Source organism: Larus michahellis, chromosome 14 (assembly GCF_964199755.1).
Source record: "Larus michahellis chromosome 14, bLarMic1.1, whole genome shotgun sequence".
In the NCBI taxonomy this organism is placed as follows: Eukaryota; Metazoa; Chordata; class Aves; order Charadriiformes; family Laridae; genus Larus; species Larus michahellis.
In genome coordinates, this window is record NC_133909.1 from 6,408,679 (window position 1) to 6,433,949 (window position 25,271).

The 25,271-nt window shown below is 58.7% G+C and overlaps 2 protein-coding genes across 3 annotated transcripts in view; one reads left to right on the forward strand and one right to left on the reverse strand.

Moving 5' to 3' along the window:
- UBE2O (ubiquitin conjugating enzyme E2 O) overlaps positions 1 to 11,603 on the forward strand; it is a 67,019-nt gene extending 55,416 nt beyond the window's left edge. For both annotated transcript variants that reach the window (XM_074607217.1, XM_074607218.1), the window contains exons 13-18: positions 191 to 280; positions 2,665 to 3,322; positions 4,274 to 4,410; positions 4,919 to 5,122; positions 5,844 to 5,901; positions 7,525 to 11,603. In XM_074607217.1, the coding sequence (XP_074463318.1) occupies positions 191 to 280; positions 2,665 to 3,322; positions 4,274 to 4,410; positions 4,919 to 5,122; positions 5,844 to 5,901; positions 7,525 to 8,288 (1,911 nt within the window). In that variant the 3' untranslated portion in view covers positions 8,289 to 11,603. The remainder of the gene's footprint in view (positions 1 to 190; positions 281 to 2,664; positions 3,323 to 4,273; positions 4,411 to 4,918; positions 5,123 to 5,843; positions 5,902 to 7,524) is intronic.
- A 2,371-nt stretch (positions 11,604 to 13,974) lies between these two features.
- On the reverse strand, positions 13,975 to 22,125 carry SPHK1 (sphingosine kinase 1). The gene is made up of 5 exons (XM_074607909.1): positions 21,615 to 22,125; positions 16,654 to 16,803; positions 16,188 to 16,282; positions 15,829 to 15,944; positions 13,975 to 15,261 (listed from the first exon to the last, which is right to left on the reverse strand). The coding sequence occupies exons 1-5, from the start codon at positions 22,030 to 22,032 to the stop codon at positions 14,478 to 14,480; spliced, it is 1,563 nt and encodes a 520-aa protein (XP_074464010.1). The 5' UTR covers positions 22,033 to 22,125; the 3' UTR covers positions 13,975 to 14,477.
- Positions 22,126 to 25,271: the final 3,146 nt, after the last annotated feature.

Genomic DNA, 25,271 nt, shown 5'->3' on the forward strand with positions numbered 1-25,271 from the left:
CCTCTTTGTAGGATTCTTCTCCCCCTTGGCATGGGACCTCCGGACTCCTGTCACTTCTGCAACAGGCTGCAAGCATTGCTTTAGGTGGGTCTCCAGCCTGGGGAATGTCTTGCTTCTCGAAACCTTCCTGGCTCTGCACTGAAATGCCTGGGAAAGAAAAGGGACTGACAAACTGCTCTTGTTTCCCCAGCCTTCAGTCGGACAGGTGGCTCGTGTGGATGTCAGCAGTAAAGTGGAAGTGGTGTGGGCTGATAACTCGAAGACTATCATTCTGCCACAGGTGAGGTCCTGTTCCAGCTCGTGGTATCCCTGTAATTCTTAACTGAGTGACAGTTTTGGTTTTAAATCCTGGGTGCAGAGAGATTCATTGGGTAAGGGAATCTTGCTGTATTTATTGCTGCCTTCCCGTACGGTAGGGTGGCTTCCCAATTCTGTTAGCACAAGGAAATCCTTTCTTTGTCAGGAGGACCGGGCAACTAACTGATCATCACTGCTCTTGAATGTAGAGAATAGGAAGGTATGGGCAGACTGTTGCTCCCTTCGCATGCTGCACTGCATGTTCGTGGCTCTGAGCGTGGCCCCGCTCCTGGCCTCCAGCACCCGCTGCTTTGCAGAGGGGGTTGCAGGCCGCAGGGATCATCAGTTCTGACTTGAGACCAGGTTCACTGTGTTGCCCAACTAAGGCACAGCTGAAAGAAGATTGTTTGTTCTGTCTTGCTTGTGAAATGGCACTGTAGTGTTTTTCTTGGCTGAAGAAGCTCCTCCAGAAGCTGGGCTAGAGCCACAGGTTGTGACCTTAGCTAACCTAGGCATCACACCCAATTCTTTTCCCAGGGCAGGGAGGGAAAGGAGTTGAGTATGAACTTAAAAATATAGATGTAGTTACACTAATCCACTTAACCCCATTGGTTTGTCTTCTGCATTGTTCTAAGGCTTTTGTTGCACTGTCTTGTAATCTTATTCGCTACTCCATGTACAGTTTCATCCCATGTCTCTTCTCCTTGTTGCCTCAAATGAAGGCAGACAGCCTAAAGATAAGAGAAGACCTGTTCTGTAGGGTCCCATCTCCATCACTGTGGCAGAGAACACCACTGCCTCCACTGCGCAGATGCATTTGCAAGTAGAAAGCACTCGATCAAGATTTCTTTTTAAACCAAGCAGCTCTGCATTAATTACAGTAGAATAGTCAATGCCTGCACTATGACAGTGGACTAGAGCCTTACAAAGCAGGCTGCTGTCGCCCTTCCCCCTGTTGTCACATGTGCTTGGATCACAGGCACAATCGGAGGTCTGATGTGTGCTCCACAAAGGGCTGTTCTCTCACTGCGGTGCTGGGGCTCTGCAGCAGCTCCTGCTGTGTCACGCCAGTCCCTTCGATTCTGCTCGTCTGCGTAATTATGGGAGTTGGGGAAATGTCAGGAGCGTGAATTATCAGTTGGTAAAACCGTGATGTATCAATGCCTGTCCATGTGCCCAGAGACGAGTTGTCTGGGCGCTTTTTCTCAGCTCTAAAAATAAAGATGGCATAACTGGCTAATTAACTTTCCAACTCAGATTTGGATTAGCTTGGAGGGCAGTGAGTTTTGATGGCTTTTCCTGCCTCCAGTCGCTTGTGTTGAACCCAACTAACCTCTGCTGGCTGCTTGTCTCTGGGTGGCACAGGACTAGCTGAACATCGCTGGTTCAGTTCAAGGCTTTGACAAGATGACTGAGTGTCCATGCGCTTTAGCCTCTGGGGTCATATCTTTCAAGATTAAGAGGATTCTTGGGCTGTCATTCAAGTGTCAGAAGCCTGTGGATAAAATGCCCCATCTTGTAACTCCTAACACAGCCCTATAAAGTTGTTCTTGCTCCCCTGCTTCTGTGTTGGAGCCTGTAGCTGGAATATATCTATAAGCCTCTGCAGTGGGACCTTATGAGAGATACAGCATGTGCAAAAGCAGAATTATAAGAGGTCAGGCTAGATGGAGCGTGGATGGGTTCAGCCTCCAGTAGGGAAGGGGAAGAGAATGTTTTAAATAAGAACTTATTCAGCAGCTTGGGTTAGGCTTCATTGTCACAGCTGAATTTTAGGCAGTAGTGACATAAAACAGCTAAAGCAGCATTGGAGAGCTATGATGGCAAGTAGTGCGGACCACAGCAGAAGAAAGCTGGTATGGGAGTGTTTTCCTGGTTCCAGCATTGTCTCTGTGGAAGGATGGAGTGCGGAGGCAGCCAAACCAGGGCTCTGTGCCAACACAGTTGCTGGTGCAGAAGCAGGACCAGAAATACTAACTCTGCAGACGATACCCAATACCTCTGAAGTAGCTCTGCGTTCAGAAACCCTGGGGCGTCCAGGTAGCTGTTTGGTGCCTGTGTGCTCTCCTTGGCTGAATTCCAGCCACTGGGATGGCTGCAGCCCTCCTAGAACTTGCCCTAATTTTCCCCCAATGCCCTGCTTTGAAAACTGGAGGATGGGGCTATGCTCATTCATAATCTGTGCCAGTCATTGAGAGTAGTATTTGGATCAAACACAGTCCACCCTGTGTAGATGGTAAGGGTTGAAACAGCCCCACCGATCCTAGATGGAAGCTCCCTTTTCATGGGGAGAACTGACTTGCATTTAAAAAACTAATAAAACTCTGTGCTTCAGCCTAAGTCTCTTGTAACTCTGCTCTCCTTTAGCACTTATACAATATTGAATCAGAAATTGAGGAGTCAGACTACGATTCTGTCGACGGCAGCACCAGCGGGGCATCCTCTGAGTGGGAGGATGAAAGCGACAGCTGGGAGACAGACAATGGCCTCATGGAAGATGACCACCCAAAAATTGAGGAGTTAGAGCCTGAGGAGCCGCCGGCAGAGGAGGTGAAAAAAGTAGAGGAACAAGTCCAGGGAGCTGTGGCTATGGCAGTTGCAGATCTTGCTGCAGAGAAAGCTGGCAAGGACGGAGCCCCAAAGAGCTTCCGGGAACTAAAGGAGGCCATCAAGATCTTGGAAAGCCTGAAAAATATGACTGTGGAGCAGCTGCTGACTGGCTCTCCTACCTCCCCAACTGTGGAGCTGGAAAAACCCACTCGGGAGAAGAAGTTCTTGGACGATATTAAAAAGCTGCAGGAAAATCTAAAGAAGACCTTGGATAATGTGGCTATTGCAGAGGAGGAAAAGATGGAAGCCATGGTGGAGACAGAGAAGAAAGAAGAAAAAGCAGAGGCACAGACACCAGTGAGGTCGGAGTGGCCCAGTGAGACACCAGTGCTCTGCCAGCAGAGTGGAGGCAAGCCTGGAGTCACCTTCACCAGTGCCAAGGGAGAAGTCTTCTCTGTGTTGGAGTATGCTCCAGGTGAGTGTGTCAGGTCAGGCCAGTGTGGGATACTCTGTCTTTCACTGCTAGTCCTGCAGTGTTTCTTTCACCAAAGCCTTTGCTTCCGGGCCTTTTGGATTGTGTATTCTCTCTTATTCCTAGTCCTTTTCACAGCTCATTTAATTGGGGAGGAGAAATGAAAACGACTTCTGTAGCACAATCTGTTCTAGGACCTAAACCTGGCTTTTAGATGGCATCTCTAGGCACTACCGTAATTTCTCAAGCCACAGAAGTGGGCTTTCCCTTTGTCCATGGTGGTAACTAACTTTGGAGGGCTGTGGAGATCAGTCGCTTTCCATTACAGATAAATACTTTCTTGAAAGCTGCAGGGTTTGTTCAGGCTTTTTTGCAGGAATGGATTGGTTGAGAAGCAGAGCAGGAACAGCTGGTGTTCTTGTGCTGAGTGTCCTTGGTGGGTGAGTGTCCTTGTTCACTTATGCCAATGTTAATCAGCCAAAAATAAAAAAGAGCATCTGGTTGTGTGAAATAGTGGTGACAGTGGAGCCCAAGGTGCTCGGCGAGCCAGGCAGCCGGGCCAGACTGAGAAGGAAAGGTGGCCAAACTGTTCTGAACATCCAGGTGGGTATAAATAAAGATGAGGAGCTATGCTTAGGTTTTGCAGAGAAAGGGTCATCACTTTGTGCGATGCATCGTTGTCCCAGCTGTGGGACGGGGCTCCTTGTGGGGCACAGGGACAATGTTGTGTGAGACCATGAGAACCGGAGACGCAGGTTGTGGCCGCTGTACGGTGAGGGGGGGCAGGGGAGTGAATCAAATAATGTCTGGGCTGGCTCCAGGCTCAGCCCAAAGCAAGTAAACTCTTTTCTTCCAAATGGTAGGTTTAACACATTGGATAGATTTGCCTTCACGAGGAACCTGTGGCAGTTTCCAAAGCCAGACTTTAATCCCATTCTCCTCTTTGCCCCGCAGATACTCATGCCTTCAAGAAAATGGAGTTCCAGCCCCCAGAAGCAAAGAAGTTCTTTAGCACCGTGCGGAAAGAGATGGCTCTCCTGGCCACCTCCCTGCCTGATGGCATCATGGTTAAAACCTTCGAGGATCGAATGGCAAGTGTCTGCTCTCAAATGCCTGTGTGTTAGTGCTGGGCTCAGCATCCGGATTGCTTTCTTTGGAATTCCCTGCTTAGCCTTAATCCTTTGAATTAGAGCTGCAGGAATGTGTGCAGCATGTGAAATATGGCTGTAATTACCGTAACCAGCTGCTTTCATATTTCCCAAGTCAGGGTGACAAACAGTAGGGAGCTCCTCATCGCAGGGAGCCTATCTCGGGTGCTTTGCCCGCTGGGCTGCCTGTCCCACTGATGAGGAAAGGCAGGCAGGCAGCGAGGGGCTGATGGAACCACTGAGCACGTTGGGGGTTTCTGGGTGTCCTCTGAAGCCCTGATTCAGATCCGAAGGCCTGGTCTGCCATCAGGCCATGGTAGAAGCTCAGCTTCTAGGGGGAAGGTGACTCTTGCAGGGGTCAGTTGCATCCCCTCTCTCTCTGTGTAAATACAACGCTGCCAGGGTAAGAGGACATTCTGTAGCGCCTGGCTTATATTGCCTTTCTCCACAGGATCTCTTCTCAGCACTTATCAAAGGGCCCACGCGCACGCCCTATGAAGATGGCCTCTTTCTCTTCGATATCCAGCTCCCCAACATCTACCCTGCTGTGCCGCCTCTCTTCCGCTACCTCTCCCAGTGCAGTGGGAGACTGAATCCCAACCTCTACGACAATGGCAAAGTGTGTGTCAGCCTTTTGGGGACGTGGATAGGCAAGGTAATGCTTTCATCTGCCCATGTGTGGGGAGCGGTGGTTGTGCTAGGCTGCTTTTGGAACAAGCCACTTCTTACCAGGCCAAGAGTCCTGGGTGGCTTCTGGTCTCAGGTGGCACTTGAGCTGCAGATAGCTCTGGCTTTGGGCTCTGTTTTAGATGTTTGGAGCGGGTAACTGGTGTAGTTTGGCTTCTCCTGGGACTGTATTTGGCTCTTGTCTGTCCTTCGTTGATGAGAAGCCCGTGGTCAGACCAGCTGGGCTGTGTCACAGTTGGATAGAGCAGAGATGCCAACAGGCCAACACCAGCATGGGGTGTTCTCCTGTGGTTTGGGTCCCTGTCTCCCACACTGCAGACAAATCGTGTAGTGTGGCACAGAGTCCAGCTGGAGACTTGGAATAAACAGAGCCAGGGAAATGCTGTGTTTTGGGCAGGTAGATGGACAGGATGGCTGAGGGGGGGTGTCTGGTGTGTAGGGTTACAGCGTTCCAGGCAGAACTGCCCTGATGGGGTGCAGTGCTGGCAAAAAGTAATGGAGAGATGGATTGGTACAACAGGACACTAGCTCGTCACGTGTTTATTGAGTCAGTCCCTTGTTCCTGCTGCGAGCCACAGGACCTTAGCGATAAGAATACAGAGAAGCTGGGGCCTCGCTTCATCTAACAGTTATCACAGAGCAAACTGATGGTGCTTCAGCCCTTTAACACGTTTGTATGTGCATTTCAGGGGACAGAAAGGTGGACCAGTAAATCCAGTCTCCTTCAAGTACTCATCTCCATCCAAGGTAAATGCTCCCACAGAGCCTGTGGGACAGGAAAAGGCAGGGGGAGGAGGGGAGGCAGGCTTGTTGGGGGGGACACACAATTGGAATCTGCCTCCCCAGTTGGGTTAGTGGTGCCTTTTGCTCTCACCTTGCTGGACAAAGCAATGTCCTTATCTCTCCAGTTCATATGTCGAAGCAGGTGCAAGCTTTTCTCATGCCCTGATTTTTGGCTGCATCCCAGGTCTCTGACACAATGCTTTCTCTTCTTCTCACTGCGGCAGCTAAGCACAGAGCAGTTTTCCTTATTATTCTGAGATGATAAAGGCTGAACCACTGTGTCCTCAGCCAGTAACTGAAGTTAGTTGAAGTTGCTAAACTGGGCTGCATTCGCAGGACTGTTTTTTATCCCCACTGAGTCACCCGCCCATCCTACACTGGGCATGTTTTTGCACACGATGGTGGTGTTTATGCTCCTTCCAAAGCAGAGAATAATCAGGGGTGTGTCTAGACCAGCCCTAGGGCTTCCTGCCATAGGGCTTTGCCCTGCCATATCTAATATGAGAGCAGACTAAATCAAATTTCTTCCTCAAGGCCAACTTTCTGTGCGGGGAGCCCAGGCATGTGACTTGAGGAACCTTTGACACAGAGCAAAGGCTCCCGTCTTGAGTCCACAAGCGACTCGTGCTCCTCTGAAGTCTCACAGTCCACCTGCATCTTCCTGTGGGGGAACGACACCGCGAGAAAAGCCTTTTCTCATTTACAAAGCTGAGGATCCAAATTTAGAAAATGAAATACTAAATGTTTAAGTGGAGCTACTCAGTGCTAGTGGAAAAATCTCCTCTCCCCCTCCTGCTGCCTGGGCTTTGGGAGACATGATCTTGCCTCCACCAGCTCTAATGCAGTTGGTGGCAGGCTGCCAGCAGCCTGGCAGTACTGGTGCCATTGCTCCATACGTGTAATTACATTAGAGCAGAAGCAAGCAGGAGAAAGCTTGGTACGGGTGACTTGTCGCAGTATGCACTGTCTCAGAACTGCGCTGTCTGATGGGACTGTGCTGGATAGGGTAGGACCCAGCCAGCTCAAAGCCTGTTACTGGAGATCGGCCTTTGTTCTGATTAAGAGGAGGGGAAAAAAAACAACAAAACCTATTTAAGAAAAAAAGCTTTGGGTGTGTTTGTGGGTTTTTTACTAGTGGGAGGAGGAAGGGATAGGAGCTGTGAAACCTTTCCCCTTCTGCCCTTTTGACCTACTCTGCTGTTGTGTGCCCTCTGCATCCCACTGGTGGAAGGCTACTCTTGCCAGCCAAGGATCTTGAGTGCTGCTCTTGGTAGCAGACATCTGAGATCCCCACTGCCCTTGTGATACCAGTCCAGTGCATCTTGCAGATTCCTGGTTGTCTAACTGGCCTCTGCTACCTGCCTGAACTCAAGGCATGGCTTCCCTGGAATGTGTTCCAGGGAATGTGAACCCTGTGGTTCTTTGAGGGCTGGGGGTGAAGCTGACATGGTGCCTCTGCGAAGCCATGCTGTGACCCTCGAACCTCAACCACCTGGGCAGAAATCAGAGCCCAGCAGTGTCTGCTTTGGATGAGGATTCACAGTAAATTTCCTCCCTTAACCCCTTGGTCTCCTCTTCTCTTGGCAGGTCTCATCCTAGTGAATGAGCCCTACTACAACGAGGCAGGCTTTGACAGTGACCGGGGCCTCCAGGAGGGCTATGAGAATAGTCGCTGCTACAATGAGATGACCCTGATCCGGGTGGTGCAGTCCATGATGCAGCTGCTGCGTAGGCCAGTGGAAGTCTTTGAGCATGAAATCCGTGAGCATTTTCGCTGCAACGGCTGGCGTCTGGTGTCCCGCATCGAGTCCTGGCTGGAGACAAACGAGCTGGTGGAGCGGAGCCACGAACAGGCCAACGGGGCAGATTCTGCCTCTCTTCTCTCCGCCTGCGGCACCCTGGCTGAGAGCCCAGGAGACAATGTGGGATCGCTGGGGGAATACGGCAGCAGCTCAGAGCAGGGGGCAGCCGCCGAGCTTTCCGACTCTGCACTTGATGGGAAAGAGGAGCTGGACGAGTCGGAATTCACAACCTCGACGTCCAACGTCGGTGATCTCCAACAGTACTCAGACTCGGAGAGCACAGGCCAAGCCAGGGGGGTAGACCTGGCCAGAGACCGAACGGACGAGGGGAAGGCTGCCCAGGACTCTGCCTTGCAGCCTAGTGTGAAACCAAAGAAAAGGAGAAAGAGCTACAGGAGTTTCCTTCCGGAGAAGAGCGGTTACCCTGATATCGGGTTCCCCCTCTTCCCCTTGTCCAAGGGGTTCATTAAAAGCATCCGCGGTGTCTTGCAGCAGTACCGGGCTGCCTTAGCAGGGGCCAATATCCCAGAGTGGACAGAGGACAAATAAAACGGTGAGGTTAGGGACAGGCAGGTGCAGGGGAGAAGGGAAAGCAGCAGAAAGGAAATTGGCAAACGCTGTTACCAGTAAACTGGCTTCTCCTTCCAGCTTTTCTTCCTCAGCTTGGTTTGTTCCAAAGAAGGTGGTAGGCCTGATTGCGCCTCTCTGGAAAGGTTGTCTAAGCATGAATAACTCTTTGCCCCCAGCCCTTCTTCCTTCCCCCTGTCCCACGTATGTGCTCCTCTTGTGAGTTTGACCCTGCAATGGTAAGATTTGAGACCTGCACAGAAGCAGTCTTGCAGCCACGTTCCCTCTGCACTTTCATCTTGGGGCACCTTCCCACACAAGGACTCTTCCCACCCAGCACTACACCCAGCAGTTTGTTCTGGTGGGGTTCAAGCCAGAAGAAGTGATTGCTGTAGTATCTGGAAGTGAAGGGCGATGCCCTCCCAGTCTTTCATTTTTCTCTGTGTTACCATGGGTTTTATGAAGTCTACCCCAGCTTATATGTACTTAGACATTGGATTGTGTTTGCATTGAAGTTGTCTACACCATACGGAGTTGCTCTAGTCTTAGTTGTTCACCGAAAGATACAAGGTTCTTCTGATCAGGACTTGGTAGGCAGAAGCAGAGCTCTGCGCTAGCACTTGTGCTGCCCTGCGGTTTCCATCCAGTTCTGCAACTTCTGGTCAGTCTTCTGGAAGCAATTCTAGCCATGCACACTTTATCTCCAGAGTAAGGTGAATCTCCCTTTCCCCACCATGCATGCCTGTCTTCTAGAAATACATGGGATTCAGGGTTCTGCCCTTATTACTTAGGTATCCGCATCTTTGGTTGCCAGCCATCCTGGCTGTCACACAGCACTACACCTACCCCGGATCTCCGCCTCGGCAGGTGGCAGTGGCTGATCTTGGGGCATATTGTAGACCTAGTCAGGATGGTGAACCTGGCATGGCTGCTGCTTCTCCATCGCTTGGCCATAGATGGGTATTTCGGAGCTGTTTGAGCCAGGGTCACCTAAGGGAAAGGAGCTGTGGTGTCATTACGAGGTCCTGTTGTAGCAGCAGTTTGTCACCGTTCCTTTGCTGTTACTCAGCCAGCAACTGGAGCGCATCAGACACTGGTGTGGACTGTTATCAGTTCCTTCCCTCGCCAGCCGTTTCCCGTGGTGGCCTGGGGCCACTGTGGTCGGCAGCGTTGTGGGCACAGCACATACTATCCCTAATCTCAACTGCAGCGCTGGGAAACGGCTGGCGAGGTCAGCCCGTGTTTCGGCAGCAGAGAGCTGGCTGAGCCGGTGACCGTGAGCACTTTGAAGCCGTGACTTGCCGGAGTCTCCTGCTCAAGACACCTTCCTCAAGCCTCTTCTTCTGTGTGCGCGCACTTAATTTCACTTCTGCAGCTGGGAGATCGCACTCCAGCACTACTGCGTTTGCCCAATGGTTAGGCATTGGAGAAGCACCCGCTTAGCACAGTCTGTCGGGGAGAGTCCGTAGGTCCTTGGAGCCAGCGGTGCCAGGCTTCCCGGGGAGGAGTCGGGCTGAGCAGATGGCTCTGCCAGAAGTAAGGATGGAGAGACAAAACTCTCCTTTGCTCTTGCTCAGCATGGCTGCGTTCCCTTCCCTCCACCTCAGGCTAGGATGTGGCTGCCTGGTTTTGAAACGGAGAACAGCAGGGGCATCTCAGCACGTTTGCACAGAGCTTTCTGCTCCTTGAAACACCGGGATCTGCACCCGCTGGCCCAAATCCCCCCACCCGGCGCCTGCTATTTCCAGCTGCCCCCGTGATGGTCCGGAGCTGGGGCTGGCTGTGCAAAGCCCTTCTCATGTCACCACCCACTACTGGGATTTTGGAAGGCATGTCCCAGTGCTCTGGAGGAAGCAGAGCTTGGCTGTGAAGGAAGACCTGGGCATGCAGGGCTCTCCAAGCCCTGGGCTGTGGGTGGATCGCCCGCTCTGCGGCTCCGGCAGCGGGAGCCCTCCCTGCCCGGCAGCAGGGGGTCTGGCAGCACAGCGGACACCCCCATCAGGGTGCAGAGAGATGCTGGGAGCCACAGGCAGGGCAGTGCCAACTGCACGAGTAACTCGCGGCCGCTTTCTGGCTGTGGCTGGTGCTCAGTGAATGGATCCCTTTGAGCCAGGAGCGTCTCCAAAACATAAAGGGCCGACTGGGGCAGAGGGGTGAGGCTGCTGCTTCAGGGCAGGGGAAGGGCAGGCGGAGAGGCTTGTTCCACAAATAATTAAACCGCTTACTCACCAGACAAAATTGCGGTTCGTGATCTGCAAATGCTGACTTCCTCTGTCCCCTCTGCCGGGTGGCCTTAGCCCCACCGGCCAGGGAGGGAGGGAGAAAACCCTTTTAGGGCTGAGCCGTGGTTTTAAAAGTCCATCAGAGGGATGGAGGAGCTCTGGGGTTCCCTGCTTTGCCCACCCTTGGCTCTCTGCAGCTCCCGGCTCACGGGGAAGGCGGTTGGCAGGGGCTGCTCGGGCCCGGGGAGGGGGGGGGCAGGCTGCTGGCGTGAGCTCCTCAGACCCTTCAAGTCCTCCCCTTCGCTCAAGAAATCTCTTTATTTCTTCTGACGCTAATCAAGAGCTTTTGCACAGGTTCCTGGGGCTTCCTGCCTGGGAGGTGTGTATTGGTCTGTATTGGCCTTCTGGAAAGGGGATGCTGCTCCCTGGCTGCTGCCCCCTGGCATCGCTCGCTCTCTGTAGCCGGCTGTCCCAAACTCAAGCGTGCACAGAGGTTTACAAATTTTCTAAAGCTTTTGATAATGTGAAGCTCCTGGGTGATGAGGTTGGTGGTGAGCACACTGCAGCTATGTAATTTTTTTGTGTATGTATGTAATATTTAAGGGTAACAAAATTTAAAAGGCTAAAACCTTAAAAAATAATTAAAAAAAAAAAAAACCACACAAAAAAAAAAGCCAAAGCATGATGCATATTGTTAGCCTTAAAACTGGCTACACGACTGTGTGATGTACAAATGAGAGCAGCCTGTAACTGTTTTAAGTGCTGGGGTTGGGGGAAGAAGCATTACAAAAATCAGTTTGTAGCCTTGATTCTGTACAGTATTTAATGAAAAAAAAAAAAAAAAGAGAAAAAAAAAAAAAAAGACCTGACTATTGAGGCCATGCTTAGAGGTGTGTCGTTCACGTGCAGATGTGGATGCTTGGTTGCTTACGATATATGTATAAAGTGCTGTGTGACCATTAAAACTTTTTTTACCTGCAGAATTTTTTTTTTTGTTTGTTTTGTTTTGTTTGGCTAACCAAGGTGTAATAAAGGAGGGAAGATGACTTGCCATTAAATTTTGCCTCTGTGAGTAGTTCCGACTGTTGTCTCATTCTTTTCCCCATCCCTGCTGCCGCCCTTGGCACCGGCCGGCTCCCCGGCGGGCAGCGCTGTGCCAGGGGCTGGGCTGGACGGGGTCCCGCTGGCTGGAGGTGACGGTGCGCCCGCAGGGAGCCAGGCGGATCTGGCAGCCCCCAGGGCTCCGTATAAACCCCAGTTCACAGGACATCTGTCAAGGCTGTCTTTATTTTCCGTGCTCTTTCCCTGGTGCGTGCAGGCTGCCCGGCGTGTGCCACGGCTCGACGGGCTGCTGTTGTGGCTGGAGGGGGGCATGGAATGGCATCCAGGGACGGCTGGTGCTGCCTCCCCCAGCCCCTTGCTGGAGCATGCAGGTGAGTGCGGAGACGTGCCAGCCCTGCAGACACAGCCACGACCAGGCTCACTCTGGGCTGCTGGAGCCAAGGGATTCCTGTCCCCAGGGATTCCCACACCTCCTGGGTGCTCACTGATGCGTGCCCACGTGGCTTTGCTGGAGTTAGAATCATTTAGGTTGGAAAAGACCCTTAAGATAGAATCACAGCATGGTTTGGGTTGGAAGGGACCTTAAAGGCCACCCAGTGCCACCCCCTGCCCTGGGCAGGGACACCTCCCACCAGCCCAGGTTGCTCCAAGCCCCGTCCAGCCTGGCCTTGAACCCCTCCAGGGATGGGGCAGCCACAGCTTCTCTGGGCAACCCGGGCCAGGGGCTCACCACCCTCACAGGAGAGAATTTCTTCCACGATCGTAAGGTCCAACCATAAACCGAACACTGCCAAGTCCACTGCTAAACCATGTCCCTAAGGAGTCCTGCTGGTGAGGAAGAGGAGGGTGACAGCAGCTCTCTAGGGGTCCTGCTTGTCCCTGCTGGGACCGGGCTGGGTTTAAACACCTGCTTACCTACAACACCATTTTACCGTGTCCTTTATTTCTTGGCAACTTCAGCGCAGTCTTTTCATAGCACAAGAATAACAGAGATAATTGAACTCTTCTCTTTGAAAATGAAGATTTTTTTTTTTCTTTTTCTGCAGCAGAATAACGTTAATGATGCTTGGATTCCTCAGGGTCATTCCTAGGAAGGTGGCTGAACGCGTGGGCCTTGAGCTGCAAAGGAGTGGGAGCAGCGAGTTCCTAAACCCTTCTGTTGAGGTTTGTCCTTGTTCAAAACCAGCAAGAACCTGCCTCTGGAGGGGTGGGTGGCCGCTGCTGCCCCCTCCCTGGGGTGCCAGGAGCGAGGGGCTGCACAGGACGAGCCGGGGGCTCCCCTGGGAGACCCGATGGCTCGTAGGTTTTTGCAGCAAAACCTGGGAAAGGGAAGGGCGAGGGAGATCCCAACCTACCTGCTGCTGTGAACAACCCAGCTGTCCCCGGGAGATGGGGGACGGCACCTTTTGGGTGCTGCCAAGCCCAACAGCTCGGCTCCAGTGACCGACCTCCCCTGCCCCGGCCTCTCCCTGCAGCACCCACAGCCCTTCCACAGGGTCGGAGAAGTTCAGCAAAGCATCGCCCCGTCCCTTTTTCCCCCTGGCCCGATGCCACGGAGGGGGAAATAACTTCATTTTGAGAGGTGCTTCCCAGCTGCTGCCCCCTTTACTGGTCCGGGAACATGAGCTCAGCTCCCGGCGAGGGAGCGGGGCTGGGCGGGGGGACACGGAACAATCGTGCTCTTCTTTCCCAGCTCCGCGATGCTAATTGCATAGTTTGCAGATGAATAAATGCAAACAGCCACCACTGTTTGCTCTTCTACTTTTGTACTCGAGCGCTGTAAATGAGGTTTAATTACTGCAATTTTATACCAAACAGGCTCAGGCATTCCCCCCCCTTCCCCGCCTCCCTCAGGCGCAAACCCCCGGGCAGGGACCTGTTGCAGGGTTCCAGCTGGTCCCGGGCTGCCTGGGAAAGGGGACGTGTGAGCTCCCCGAAGGGCCCCCGATCCCGGTGGAAAGCCAAACCCCTCTGCTCCAAACAACCCCCCCTTGAACCTCTTCTGCCACCCCTCCCCTCGCTCGCAGGCCCTGACCCTTCCGCAGGGTGTCCCAAAGCATCGCTGCGGGGCTGAGCTCTCCCATTCTCCATGCTGGGCCAGGAGGCACCAGCGCACCCCAAAAATGGGGGTTGGTGGCCGCGATGCCCCGTGACCTGCCTCCGGGACACCTCCCCTGGGAGCATCTCCTGGGATCATGGCTCCATCCTGGTCCTGGCCCCAGGGCGACGGTGGCCTGGCAGCAGGGACAGGCTGCTGCGAGGGGCCGCGGTGCTGAGCTAAACCGGTCCTGACAGCTGCCACGGCCGGGCTGTGTGTGACAGCTCAGGGTGACAGCACCCCAGCCCTGAGCTCCGATTTAAAACCCGGGGGTGGGATTTTTTTTGCAAACGCTAGATATTTATTGCATTTCTCACAAGAATAAACTCCGCTTCTACAGGAAGCTTTGGGTAGAAACATTCTTTAAAAAAGTCGAGTTCTTGTATTAGATATCTTGGTCCTGACCATCCCTGGGGGGGGGGCACTGGCTCCGCGGTGGGGATGCGAGCGGTGCCCCCCTGTGCGTCCAAGCTAGGGAGGGGACGGGGCTGTGCCGGCGCAGCCGCCCTGGGGCCGGGACCTTGTACCGCGATAAAACATGCCGGCATCTCGCCGGCACAGGGTACCTGATCGGACTCTTGGCTCATTTTTGGGACAGCGCTGGTGGCTGTCCCAAGGAAGGGGGTAAAGCTAAGCATGGGGGCACGCGAGGGGATGAGCACCCGCGGCCCCCGAGAGCTATTGCTACGGGAGGAGGAGGTGGTTCCTGAGTGGGAGGAAGACGGTGCCGGGCCGTGCCGGCGGCTCAGCGCTGTGGGGAGCAGGGGCGGGGGGGTGGCACCCCTCTGCTCAGGAGCCGCTGAGGACACGGCAGAGGCGGCTGTGGATCTGGCCCTGCACCGGCTCACAGGCCAGCGCCTCGCCGTCCACCGTCATGATGCCCGTGGCCACCCGCGGCTCCAGGCGGAAAGCCCGGACAGGGACGTAGCGCAGGTGGGGACAGTTCAAGTCCAGGTGGGTCCCCCTGGCCATGGCCAGGAAGAGCTTCAGCAGCGCCACGCGGCTGATGCCAGCCTTCAGGTAGAAGAGATGGATGCAGCCGTCGTGCAGCCGGGCCGCCGGTGCCAGCAGCAGGTTGGTGCCCAGGTGGGACTGGTAGATGGCGTAGACGGTGACAAACTCCTCCTCGGGGACCACCGTCCAGTGCGCCGGCACCGGCTGGCCGAGCGGCACCAGCAGGGAGTCGGCGGGCAGAGCCCCGGCCGCCTCCGTCCCCGCCGGCGGCAGGACGTGGCCAACCTGGCCGTTGGTGATGGGCACGGGGGGGTCCCTGTGTGGCGGGAGGGTGCCCTGCCCGGGGACGGCGGGCAGGTAGGAGAGGCGGCCCTGGTAGACCCGCAGCTTGGCCAGGCACTGCAGGGTGCCCAGGGTGAAGCGGGCATTGCCCAGGCGCCGGTACTTCTCGCTGTCGATGTCCACGTCCGAGATGAAGCCCCAGCCGAAGCCGAGGAAGGAGAAGAGGCGCTTGCCCGAGGCCGTGCTCAGCGAGACCAGGTCCATCTGCGTGTGCAGCCCCTTGCACAGGATGAAGGCGCAGTTCGTCAGCAGCTTCTTCTTGGCGACATGATCGTTGCTGCGAGGGACGGAGAGGGTGAGTTTGCACTGGACCCAGCTCGGGGTCTCTCCTCCCGTCCCACCGTCCACGTGCAACCCTCACCCCTGCGTCGTGGTTGGCACCCAGGGTGCCAGCTGGGTGACAGCATCCCTCAGGGCCAGCTGCTGGGAGAGGTTTTGCTGGGGCTGGGAGGGATAAACTAGTTTGTAAGAGAGGGAATGGAGTTGGGGCTGCTGGGACAGGGCAATCCCCGTCCCCGCGCCGTGCAGCGGCATCGGCTGTGCCCCGGGGTGGATCCTTTGGGGTAAAGCTGTGCCAGACTTAAAGCGTGGAGAAGAAAAAGGCCATGGGGGGAGCTGGGGACACAGGGCTGCAAGCTGAGGCTCGCAGGGACTGGCTGGAGCTGGGCAGCACCAGCCTGCGGGGAGGTGGGGACGCAGGTGGGCACCCCCGTGCTGGGCATCCCAGCGCCCTTTCCCAGGGCTGGAGCCATTCTCAGCCCTTCCCTTCCCTCGTCGCCCCCGCCTGGGTGCCAGCGCAGCCCCACGTGCCAGCAGTAGGTGCCTCCCCGGGGCCGGGGCTCACCCTGCGTAGTGGTTGATGGAGGCGGCCAGGGCGTTCCCGGAGCCCCCCGGCAGGATGCACAGTGGCTTCTTCATGGTGTCCTCCCAGTCCGGCCGCTCCATGAGCCCGTTCACCACCTGTACGGATGGAGGACGCTGGTGGCACCCAGGGCCATGCAAAGACCCCAGAGGCCCCCACACGGTTCGGGGGGAGCAGAGCCCGTGGTGCCCCCATCCAGGGCAGCACCAAGCTGGGGGTCACGTCTCCCTTGCCGTTCCCTGCCTGCCTTCGTGTCTCAGCGCTTGGCTCCTGCCCCAGGCATCCCTCTCCTCCCGGCCCTGTGCCCATCCCGGGGGGGTGCCCCGTGGTGCCCCTCTCACCTCGTACAGCAGCCCATCCCCGGCCATGACCACCAGTGTGTCCCACTGCGACAGGTCCTCGTCCCGTACCTTCTCGTGAGCATGGTGGGGTCTCTCTGCAGGGCAAAGCAGAAAGTCGAGCATCGCCCCCCAGCCCTCTGCCCTGCCTGCTGCCACCCCCCCCATACAGTGACCCCAGCCCCCTGTCCCTGTGAGGGTCCCAGCTGGGGGTGCAGGGGGTGAGGCAGTCGCCCCTATGGAGTGCAACCATGTCCCTTGCACCCTTTGCCACTCCACCTGTGACAGCCCACCCACTGTGTTGGCCAATCCAACCCCGCAGGAGCCAGAGCCGTGGTGATGCCGGGGGGTACGAGACCCTCGAAGGAGCCCATCCCGGGGCGGCAGCACCCAGGTAGGATCCTGGGAAGAGGGGAGGGAGGGGAGGAAGAAGAGGAGGAGGAGGTGAGGGAGCCGCTCGTGGACTCACCGGTGATGAAGACGGTGGTGGCGATGTCGGCCTCCGCCAGCATGGGCTGCACCACCGCCTGGAAGTCCTCCAGCGCCCGGCCGGCACCGCTCTGCGGGTTCAGCAGCACCAGCGCGCGGCAGGGCCGGGGCAGCACCCCATAGCTGTCACCTGGACAGGGGGGAGAGGGGGGATCAGGGTCAGGGGGAGGGAAGCTGCCCCCAATCCCCACAATCTCCCCAGGCTGCATCCCTACACACCCCACGGGAGGTGACCAGGGGTGGAGGGTCCCTGCCGGGAAAGCAGGGGAGGTGGCAGAGATGGGGACACAGGGGGTCCTGCAGTAAATAAATTCTCTCCTGTGAGGGCAGTGAGCCCCTGGCCCAGGTTGCCCAGAGAAGCTGTGGCTGCCCCATCCCTGGAGGGGTTCAAGGCCAGGCTGGACGGGGCTTGGAGCAACCTGGGCTGGTGGGAGGTGTCCCTGCCCAGGGCAGGGGGTGGCACTGGGTGGGCTTCAAGGTCCCTTCCAACCCGAACCATTCTGTGATTCTATGACTCATCTTGAGCTCTCCTGCACTCAGCAGAGGTGTTTTATACCCAGCCCAGCGTCCTGCAGCAGCGACGGGGCTCTGCGTCACCGAGCACCCCCGTGCATCCCAGCAGGGTGCTGCCGGCTGCGCTTTCGGACGTGCCGAGGAAAGAAAGGCGGAAGCAAAGGGGAGATTTGCAACCCAACCTCCCCAGGGCCCCGCCACCCTCGGTGGTGAGTTTTCCCTGCTGAACCCCACAGCTCACCACATGGCTCAGCCCCACATCGCACAGCGAGCCAAGGACGGAGGGACTCAAGATCCTGACTCCTCACATCCACCCCAGATGGAGCAGGGCCAGGACAGACACCTGCGCCAGCAGACGGACGCTTCTGCTTCCCCTGCTCCCCACGGGGCTCAGGTTTCACGCGTGAGGGCTGTAATTACAAGCCTGGCAGGGGTCTGCGTCCCCCTGCCCGAGCCCCCAGCGCCATGGTCCCCGTGCAGGGGGATGGGGTGAGATGGGGCTGCAGCTGCCCTGCGAGGGAGGCACAGGGAGGAGGAGTGACACAATGGCACCCGGGGGAGCTGGTGGCAGCCTGCCTGAGGGCAGGGAACCCCCGGGTGCTGCTTGGGCACCCCCAGTGCTGAAATGAGCAGGCCACTGTGCCTCGAGCTCCCGCAGCGCCTCTGGAACACCCTGGCCCTGCAGGGTGAAGACAGTTTTTGGGGGGCAGGGGGTGTCCCCACCAGCTCTGGGCCCTTGAGCCATGATCTGGCCCCCGGGGGGGGGATCGGGTGCCCCTCTGGGTGCGTGGGCTCTGCCGGACAGTGCGGGGGCTGCGTTTGCTGGCTCAGCAGAAGGAGCTGCTCCGTCAGGAGCTGAGTCACCAAAGCATCCCGCGATTCCCAGCACTGCCCCGGGGTTGGGAATCCCCCTTCTAACCCGGGACGGGGGAGGGCTAGGACATCTGCCTGCCCCCCGCCTTGTCTGCCACTTTGATTCCAGCTGTTTGAACACACAGACAGCGTTTTTACAGCTAAAGCCCCTCCTGCTGCCACCCCGGGGATGCAGGCGGGGAGGGGGGAGCCTGGGGCAATGGAGGTGCCTAAAGGTGCCATCTCCCTGGGGTGACACCCAGCATCACACCGCTCAGGGCCTCGCCAGGGCTTCCCCGGCGGCTGGCAGAGTCCACAAGCTGCCCTGTGGGGAGACGTGCCTGGAGCATCCCATCTCCGTGCCCGTCCCAGCCCCGGGAGCACACCGAGCCCTGCTGATTTTGACACCATCAGGTTGATTTTCTGCCCCTGGGAACGACCCGCTGAGGCTGTCACCCTCCAGGACACCTCCTTGTCCCCAAGCCGGCTGCTTGGGACCTGCCACCGAGTCCCCAGCAAAGGTCCACCCGTGAGCCAGGGCTGAGCCTGGGGATGGGCGCTGGCTGTCCCTGGCTGCCCCCCCCTCCCCGGCCCCTTATCAGTGGGTGCCAGAAGCGAGGGGACCAGCTGCCCTCGGGGACAGTGGTGGAACGCGGCGAGCGGAGGCCACCCCAGCTCTGGTCAAGGACAAGGGGCAGCGACCCCGGGGCTGGGCTGGTCCCCCTCCCTCCCCTCCGGAGCCTTCCCTGGTGACTAAAATCCCCCGCGGACAAACACAGCCGAGCCCACGGGCAGGGGGTTCGTGCTCAAGCCCCAGCGGCCGGAGGCAGGTGATGGGGGGCTTTTCTCTCTCTCCCACCTCGTGCTCTCTCCCACCTCTGCACGAGGTACTTCAAGCACCTAAATACAGTTTTTAAACACACAAACTTTCTTATCAGCCGCACCGTTTCTGACACGCACATGGAGCCGCAGCCGGGTCTTGCCTGGACCCGTGGCTGCCCCATGGCCTGCGCTGGGCAGCGGGGTACGGCCGGGACCCCCAGGACCCGCTCCTCGGCTGGAGGGGGAAAGGCAAACCCTCCTCAGCGCACCGAGGGGTGCCGTGACTCTGCCACCAGGGACAGATTGCTGGTACCAGGGCGTGAATAGGGAAGGGGATGCGATCCCAGTGTGGGACCAGTGCCACCAGCAGCGCGGGGCTCAGCCCAGCTCCCGCAGCAGGAGCGAGGGGCGCTGGTTCGGAGCTGGAGCCCAGCAGCAGCGGCCCATGCTCAGGCCGGGGACGGGGGGGCTAGATTTCAGCAGCATCCCTTCTCCCTTGCGCAACACCGGCCGGCCCCTGGCATCTCGGCGAGGCTTGGCCACTTCCCGGCACCGCGCGGCTGCTTTCAACCTCCAGCGGCGAGCGGAGCAGACACTGAGTCAGCAGGAGGAAGGGGCTCCAGCTGCTGCCACTGCACAAACTCTGCTCTCCGCCCACGTCCCCCCATGGGACACGTGTCCCAGCCGCGCTCACGTGGGGACCGCGCTGCCACGGCTCCATCAGCAGCCCCAGATGCTCTGTCGTGTCCCTGCATCCTCCTGGAAACTCTCTGGGCAGAAGGAACAAGCGTGCCAGGCTGGTGGGGGGACAGGGCTGTCCTGCCTGGTGACCCAGCTGGCATGAGGCTGGGATGGACTGGGACATGCCCGCTGCGTCCCCTCTCCACAGAGTGTCACCTCCTCCGCGTGGCGAGGGGCCGAGCACGACGAGGTCCCCTAAAATGGGGACTTGCGGCAAGGCCATGTCCTGCTCGCTGATGACACACCGCTCTGCCGTGGCTGCTGCCAGCAGCTCGCCAGCAGCTTCCGACCACAGCCAGGGGCTGGATTTCCCCATCAGGACACAAGCCCGGGGGCGGTTTGCTCCGTCCCAGCCAGCTGCAGGGTGGGACACGTCCCTGTGCGCTGCGGGCAGCCCCAGCTCTGGGGTCAGCCACTGCGGAGGGATTCGGTTTTCCCCCTGGGGGTGATATAAGGAGGGTGAAGCTTCCCCTCCGCTGTAGCTCTCCATAGGGCTTTTATCCCAGAGGATGCTGGAACGGAGACGCCACCAGGATGGGATCGCTGGTGGCTCCCCGGTCCCCTCCCCACAGGGATGGGGTGACAGGATTGCTCTGCACGGACTCACACGCAGCTGCCCGGCACGGCCTTATCTGTCCCGTGCAGGCAGCGATGGCGGCACGTGAGGCCACGGGCGAGCGCAGGGTGTGGTGAGAGGCATTTTTAGCTCCGGCTCAAACTTGGCGGGGGAGAAGTTTGCAAATCCTGCTGGCTCTCAGCTCGAGAAATAACTGCAAAAATATCCCGCACCACCTTCTCCCCTGTCCTCCTTCCTCGGCCTTCCCCCGAGGCCCCCGCCATGCAATGGAGCTGCTCCTGCCCCAGCGCCCTCGCTCCGCCCGCTGAAAGGGCGAAGGTTTTAAATCGCTCGGAGACTTGCAGCTGCGGAGTTCAGGCTGGAAACGGAGCCAGGGAACTGGTTTCGCCCTCACCCCTTTCCACTGGGTTTGTTTTTATTCCTTAGGAAGAGTAGCAGAAAGTTGTTTTGTAGCTGCAGGTCATGTAAAAAAGCTGCATTTTAAAATCCGAAGGGGGAGAGCTGGGCTAAATGCGATTTGACAGGATCCCTCTAACCGCATGCCTCTTAATTTCCAAGTCTGATCAGTGCGACTGGACAGCTAAATAAATGAAGTAGTGCATATAATTGAATCTCTGCTCAGATGTTCAAATATATGCCAGCCTGCCCTGCCCTGACTGCGGGAGCTGGGGGACCTGGCCCCCGAGCCAGCCGCTCCCCTTCCAGCTGGTGGCAGCTCCCGGAGGGAGCGGGAAGTGACACCCCGGCCCCTCCTGGCTGCCACCCTGGGACCCCGCTGGGCCCGGGGGTGTCCCGCAGGGATGCGCCTTCTCCCAAGTGATGGATGGGACCTGCCGGGGACAGTGCCTGGCTCCCATCCTGCCTGCGTCAGCAACGATGACTTTATTATTTTTTTTTCTTGGTTCATGCTGCCCTTTGGAGCTTTGCTATTGAACCGACGTGATGCGAGGGGAGGGGGGACCCGTGCAAAGGGCCCCCGTGGTGTGACCACGTCCCTGCTGCCCCTTACGATTTAAGGGAGAAAGGGGGGAGACAAGCCACCCCCGGCCCCGGGGCTGTGCACAGGGATGTCCCCGTCCCCCGCGGGCTCGGGGCGGGGGGGCGCGGATCCAGGTGACCCTGTGGGGTTGCAGATCGCCCCCTGTCCGTCCCGTGTCCCCCCCCCGACCCCGACCTGTTCCTTCGGAGCCCGACCAGGGCGCAGCGCTCCCGGCAGGGCGCCAGCCGCGTCCCCACGGGGGGACAGCCGGGCCGCCTGGGGACAGGCGACGGAGAGCTGGCGGTCCCCACGCCCTCGGGGGGTTGCTGGCTCCGGTCCCGGCAAACGCCAACACACCCCGCACCCCCCGCTCCTGCCCGGTCCCGGGGCTCGCCCCGTCGGGCCCCGCAGCGGGGACGCGGAGGGGGTGTCCCCCGAGCGTGGGGCGACCACTCACCGTCCTGCGCGGGCACGGCGGGCACCGAGAGCTCCCGGATCCTGCGGCTCCAGGCCTGGGCGATGCGCAGGTTGCCCTCGGCGTCGGGTCCCAGGCAGACGCGGAAGGTGCGCTCCAGGCGCTGGCGGGCGGGCGAGCCCCAGCGCGGCCCGCGGAAGGGGTAGCAGACCAGGGAGAAGCAGGCGGCGGCGGCGGCGGCGGGGAAGGCGGCGGAGCCCACGCAGTCGGCCAGGCGGAGCGCGGCGTCGGGACCGGCCGAGCCCCCGGAGGAACCGCCGGGACGCCGCACCTGCAACTCCCGGGGGGTGAGAGCCAAGGAGCAGGCGGCGGCACCGGCGGTGGGTCCCGCACCGAAGATGCCTTGAAGTAACACCGGGCCCCCACCGGGCTCCGGGGGAGCGCGGCGGCCGGCGGCCATCGGGCGGCGGAACGGGAGCGGGACGCACCGGGGAGCGCCGCCCGCCGCTGCTCGCTGCTGACACCCGCCGCGCCGCCCGGCAATGGCAGGCGGGGCGGCCCCATTCATAAAAATTTAACCCACCCACATCCCCCTCCCAGCCCGGGGGGGCCTGTCCCGGGGCTGCCCCGAGCCCCCCCCCCCCGCCCCGCCCCGCAGCCCGCCTCAGTTTCCCCAACCTGCCTCAGTTTCCCCAAGCGCCACGCACGCTCCGGGCAGGGCTCCCGGGGGGGTGGGCGGGGGGGGGGCACCCGGGCCACCCGGCTGGAGCAAAGGTCTGCAAACACGCGAGGGCAAGGCGATGCTGTGGGTTTGCTGTGGGTGGCTCTACCGTGTGGGGTGGGTGGCCATCGTGGGTGCTCCCATGGTCCACAGTCACGGGGCTGGCACAGCACGGACCCACGGTCACACCAGGAGAGTGGCAGCAAAGTTCTGGGCAGTCACAGCAGCCACAGCTCGTATGCATCGTGTCCAGCAGCACACGGACCAGCGCTGGCAGGGCCATGGTGCCTGCTCAAGCATTTAACACCGTTTCTGCATCTCTCCAGCTGGGACAGGGCGAGAGGAGCAGAGCCTGGAGGAACCAAGGCACTGCGAGGGATGAGGAGGACAGCGCGCAGCTGGCGGGGGACACCTCCAGGAGAGAGGATGGAGGGGGACGACGTCCAGCCCATGACTGGTGGTTTGCCACCAGGTATCCATGCGGGTTGGAGGTGCCATGGGCATGGAGCCCCATAGAGGGGGTGGGCTGTGCCGTGAACCCCACCTCAGGGCACACAGCGCTGGGGATGGAGCCCAGGGGACCTGCCAGAGGTGCCAGCACAGCTGGGAGCCACTCCGTCCCCACGGCGGCTGGCAAGTGTCACCGACAGCAGCTTCTGATGGTGACAGGACTGACCTCACCCTCCCGAGGGGCTGCTGGGCTTGGAGGGTCTGGCCCAGCTCAACAAGGATTTCTTTTGCTAGCCAATTCCCCATGGATGCATCTCTGCTCCACAGGCTGCAGCTGGCCCTTTGCTCCCCTGAGGCTCTAACCAAAGCAGAGCTGAGCCTCTGCACGGGGAAGCAGGCGACAGGCACTCGGACACGCACCGTGGGAATGGTAAGGCAGGCAGAGATGTGCCCCAGTCCCTCCCTCCTCCTCTTCCTCTGGCCTTTCCTTGCCACCTCCTCATCCTCGAACCACCCTTCGTGGCAATGCTCATGTGGGTTTCGCACTCTGCATGCGGCGGGGCTGGCAGCAGCCGGAGACCCCGTAACCTTGAGCTCGCACCCTGGGGAGGCATCGCTCTTCACACCTACTGCAGTTTAATTAGCGGTGAGCCCTCAGCCCTCTGTCCCCGCTTAAACCCACGGGGACTGGCCAAAAATTACAGGGAGGGCACGGGATGACCAGCTGGGCAGATAAGGCAGTTAAGCCTTGCTTTCCCAGTGACCTAAGGCGAGGTGCCATGATTTGGAGCATCACCAAAGACTTCCCTGGGCGCTCTGGGTTCAAAGAGATGCTTAGAGGGGGAGGTGGGGCAGAACCCACTCCCAGGGACTTGCTGGCTGCTGCTTTTGGCTGAGGAACCGCAGCACCTGCGGCCGATTCAGGGTGAGATTTGGGCTTGGCTGCTTCCCCAGCTGTGACCATGCTGTGGTCCGGTGTTTGTAAAGAGCCCCGAGGTCCTCAGCAAGGTGTCACGGGAGGAAACAGCTGGATGCTGGGGAGCGTGGTGTCCTGACCTGCCCCTCACCCTTCCCGGTGACTAACCCACACCCCATTTCCGCACAGGAAGGCACGGGACCTGGTGGGAGGATGTGACAGCAGCTGTGGCACTGCTCCTGACAGGTGCCATGGGGCGATGGGTCTGCTTTGGGCTCTGGCCTCACCGCGCTACATCCATCCGTGGCCCCATGCCGCGGGGATTCCCCTCACCCTGCCTGCCTGCGCTTTAAATAGGGGTTGAATGCCCGGCCGGGCTCTGCTGGGTGTGGGCTGGGGAAAGGGGCTGAGAGCGGCTTCATGGCGAGCTGTGGAAGCCGGCAATGCGCTCGGGCACAGGAAGGGTTAGGGCAAGCCTGCCCCTGGGGTGGATGCCCAGAACAGGGAGAGGAGGGGGCTGCAGCCAGGATTTTCTCCGATAGGGAATGGGACCAGCACAAACTCAGCCTCTGTGATGGCAGGGGACAGCCAGGCAGAGCTTTTCCGTCTTAGTGCTGGTCTACGGGGACTTCACGTGACCCCATTCCGATGTTTGGCAGATGCCCGCTTCATGCCACAGTCAGCCCGGTGCCCGCCACCAGCCCTGCGTGGGTCCCTTTGCTCCGGTCCCGCACGGACTGATTTGCCCCGGTCCCGCACGGACACCACTTGTTTGCCTCCAGATGCGATGTCTAATGCGGAAGCGGGATTGTTTCTGCCACTGCTCAGTGCTGATAAACAGTCGTTTGGGGCTATCCTAATTACGAGAGCCTTAACGAGCTCCCTTGACCCAGCCGGCAGCCCAAAGGGTGCTCGGCAGCCAGGGCTCCCGCACCGTGGGCAGGCGTCTGCCCGTCATGTTTGTCCTGATCGGCTCCATTCCTGCCCGCCCGGTGCTGCAGAGGCCACGCGTGTGGGAGGGCGGCATGGAGCTGGCGAGCCGAGCCGGTGGGGACAGCTGGTGGTGAATCCCCCACCTCCTTTCTCATTGCAGAGGGGGCTCACCCAGGGCACGGGGAATCCGGTCCATCCGTGACCACGGAGGCCACCAGGCTCCCTTCAAGAGGAAACACTCCTCAGAGTCCTGTCCTGGGAGGGCTGGTGGGGTGCCCCAGGCCCCACAGAAGTTTTTTTGGGGAGAAGGCTCATATGGGAACCCTCCCCAGAGGAGGCCACAAAGATGCTGGGAGGGCTGGAGCCCCTCTGCTGTGAGGACAGGCTGAGAGAGCTGTGGGGGTTCAGCCTGGAGAAGAGAAGGCTCTGGGGAGACCTTAGAGCCCCTTCCAGTCCCTAAAGGGGCTCCAGGAGAGATGGGGAAGGACTCTGGATCAAGGAGCACAGTGATAGGACAAGGGGTAACGGTTTTAAACTGAAAGAGGGGAGATTTAGGTTAGACATTAAGGAGAAATTTTTCACTGAGGGTGGTGAGCCCCTGGCCCAGGTTGCCCAGAGAAGCTGTGGCTGCCCCATCCCTGGAGGGGTTCAAGGCCAGGCTGGACGGGGCTTGGAGCAA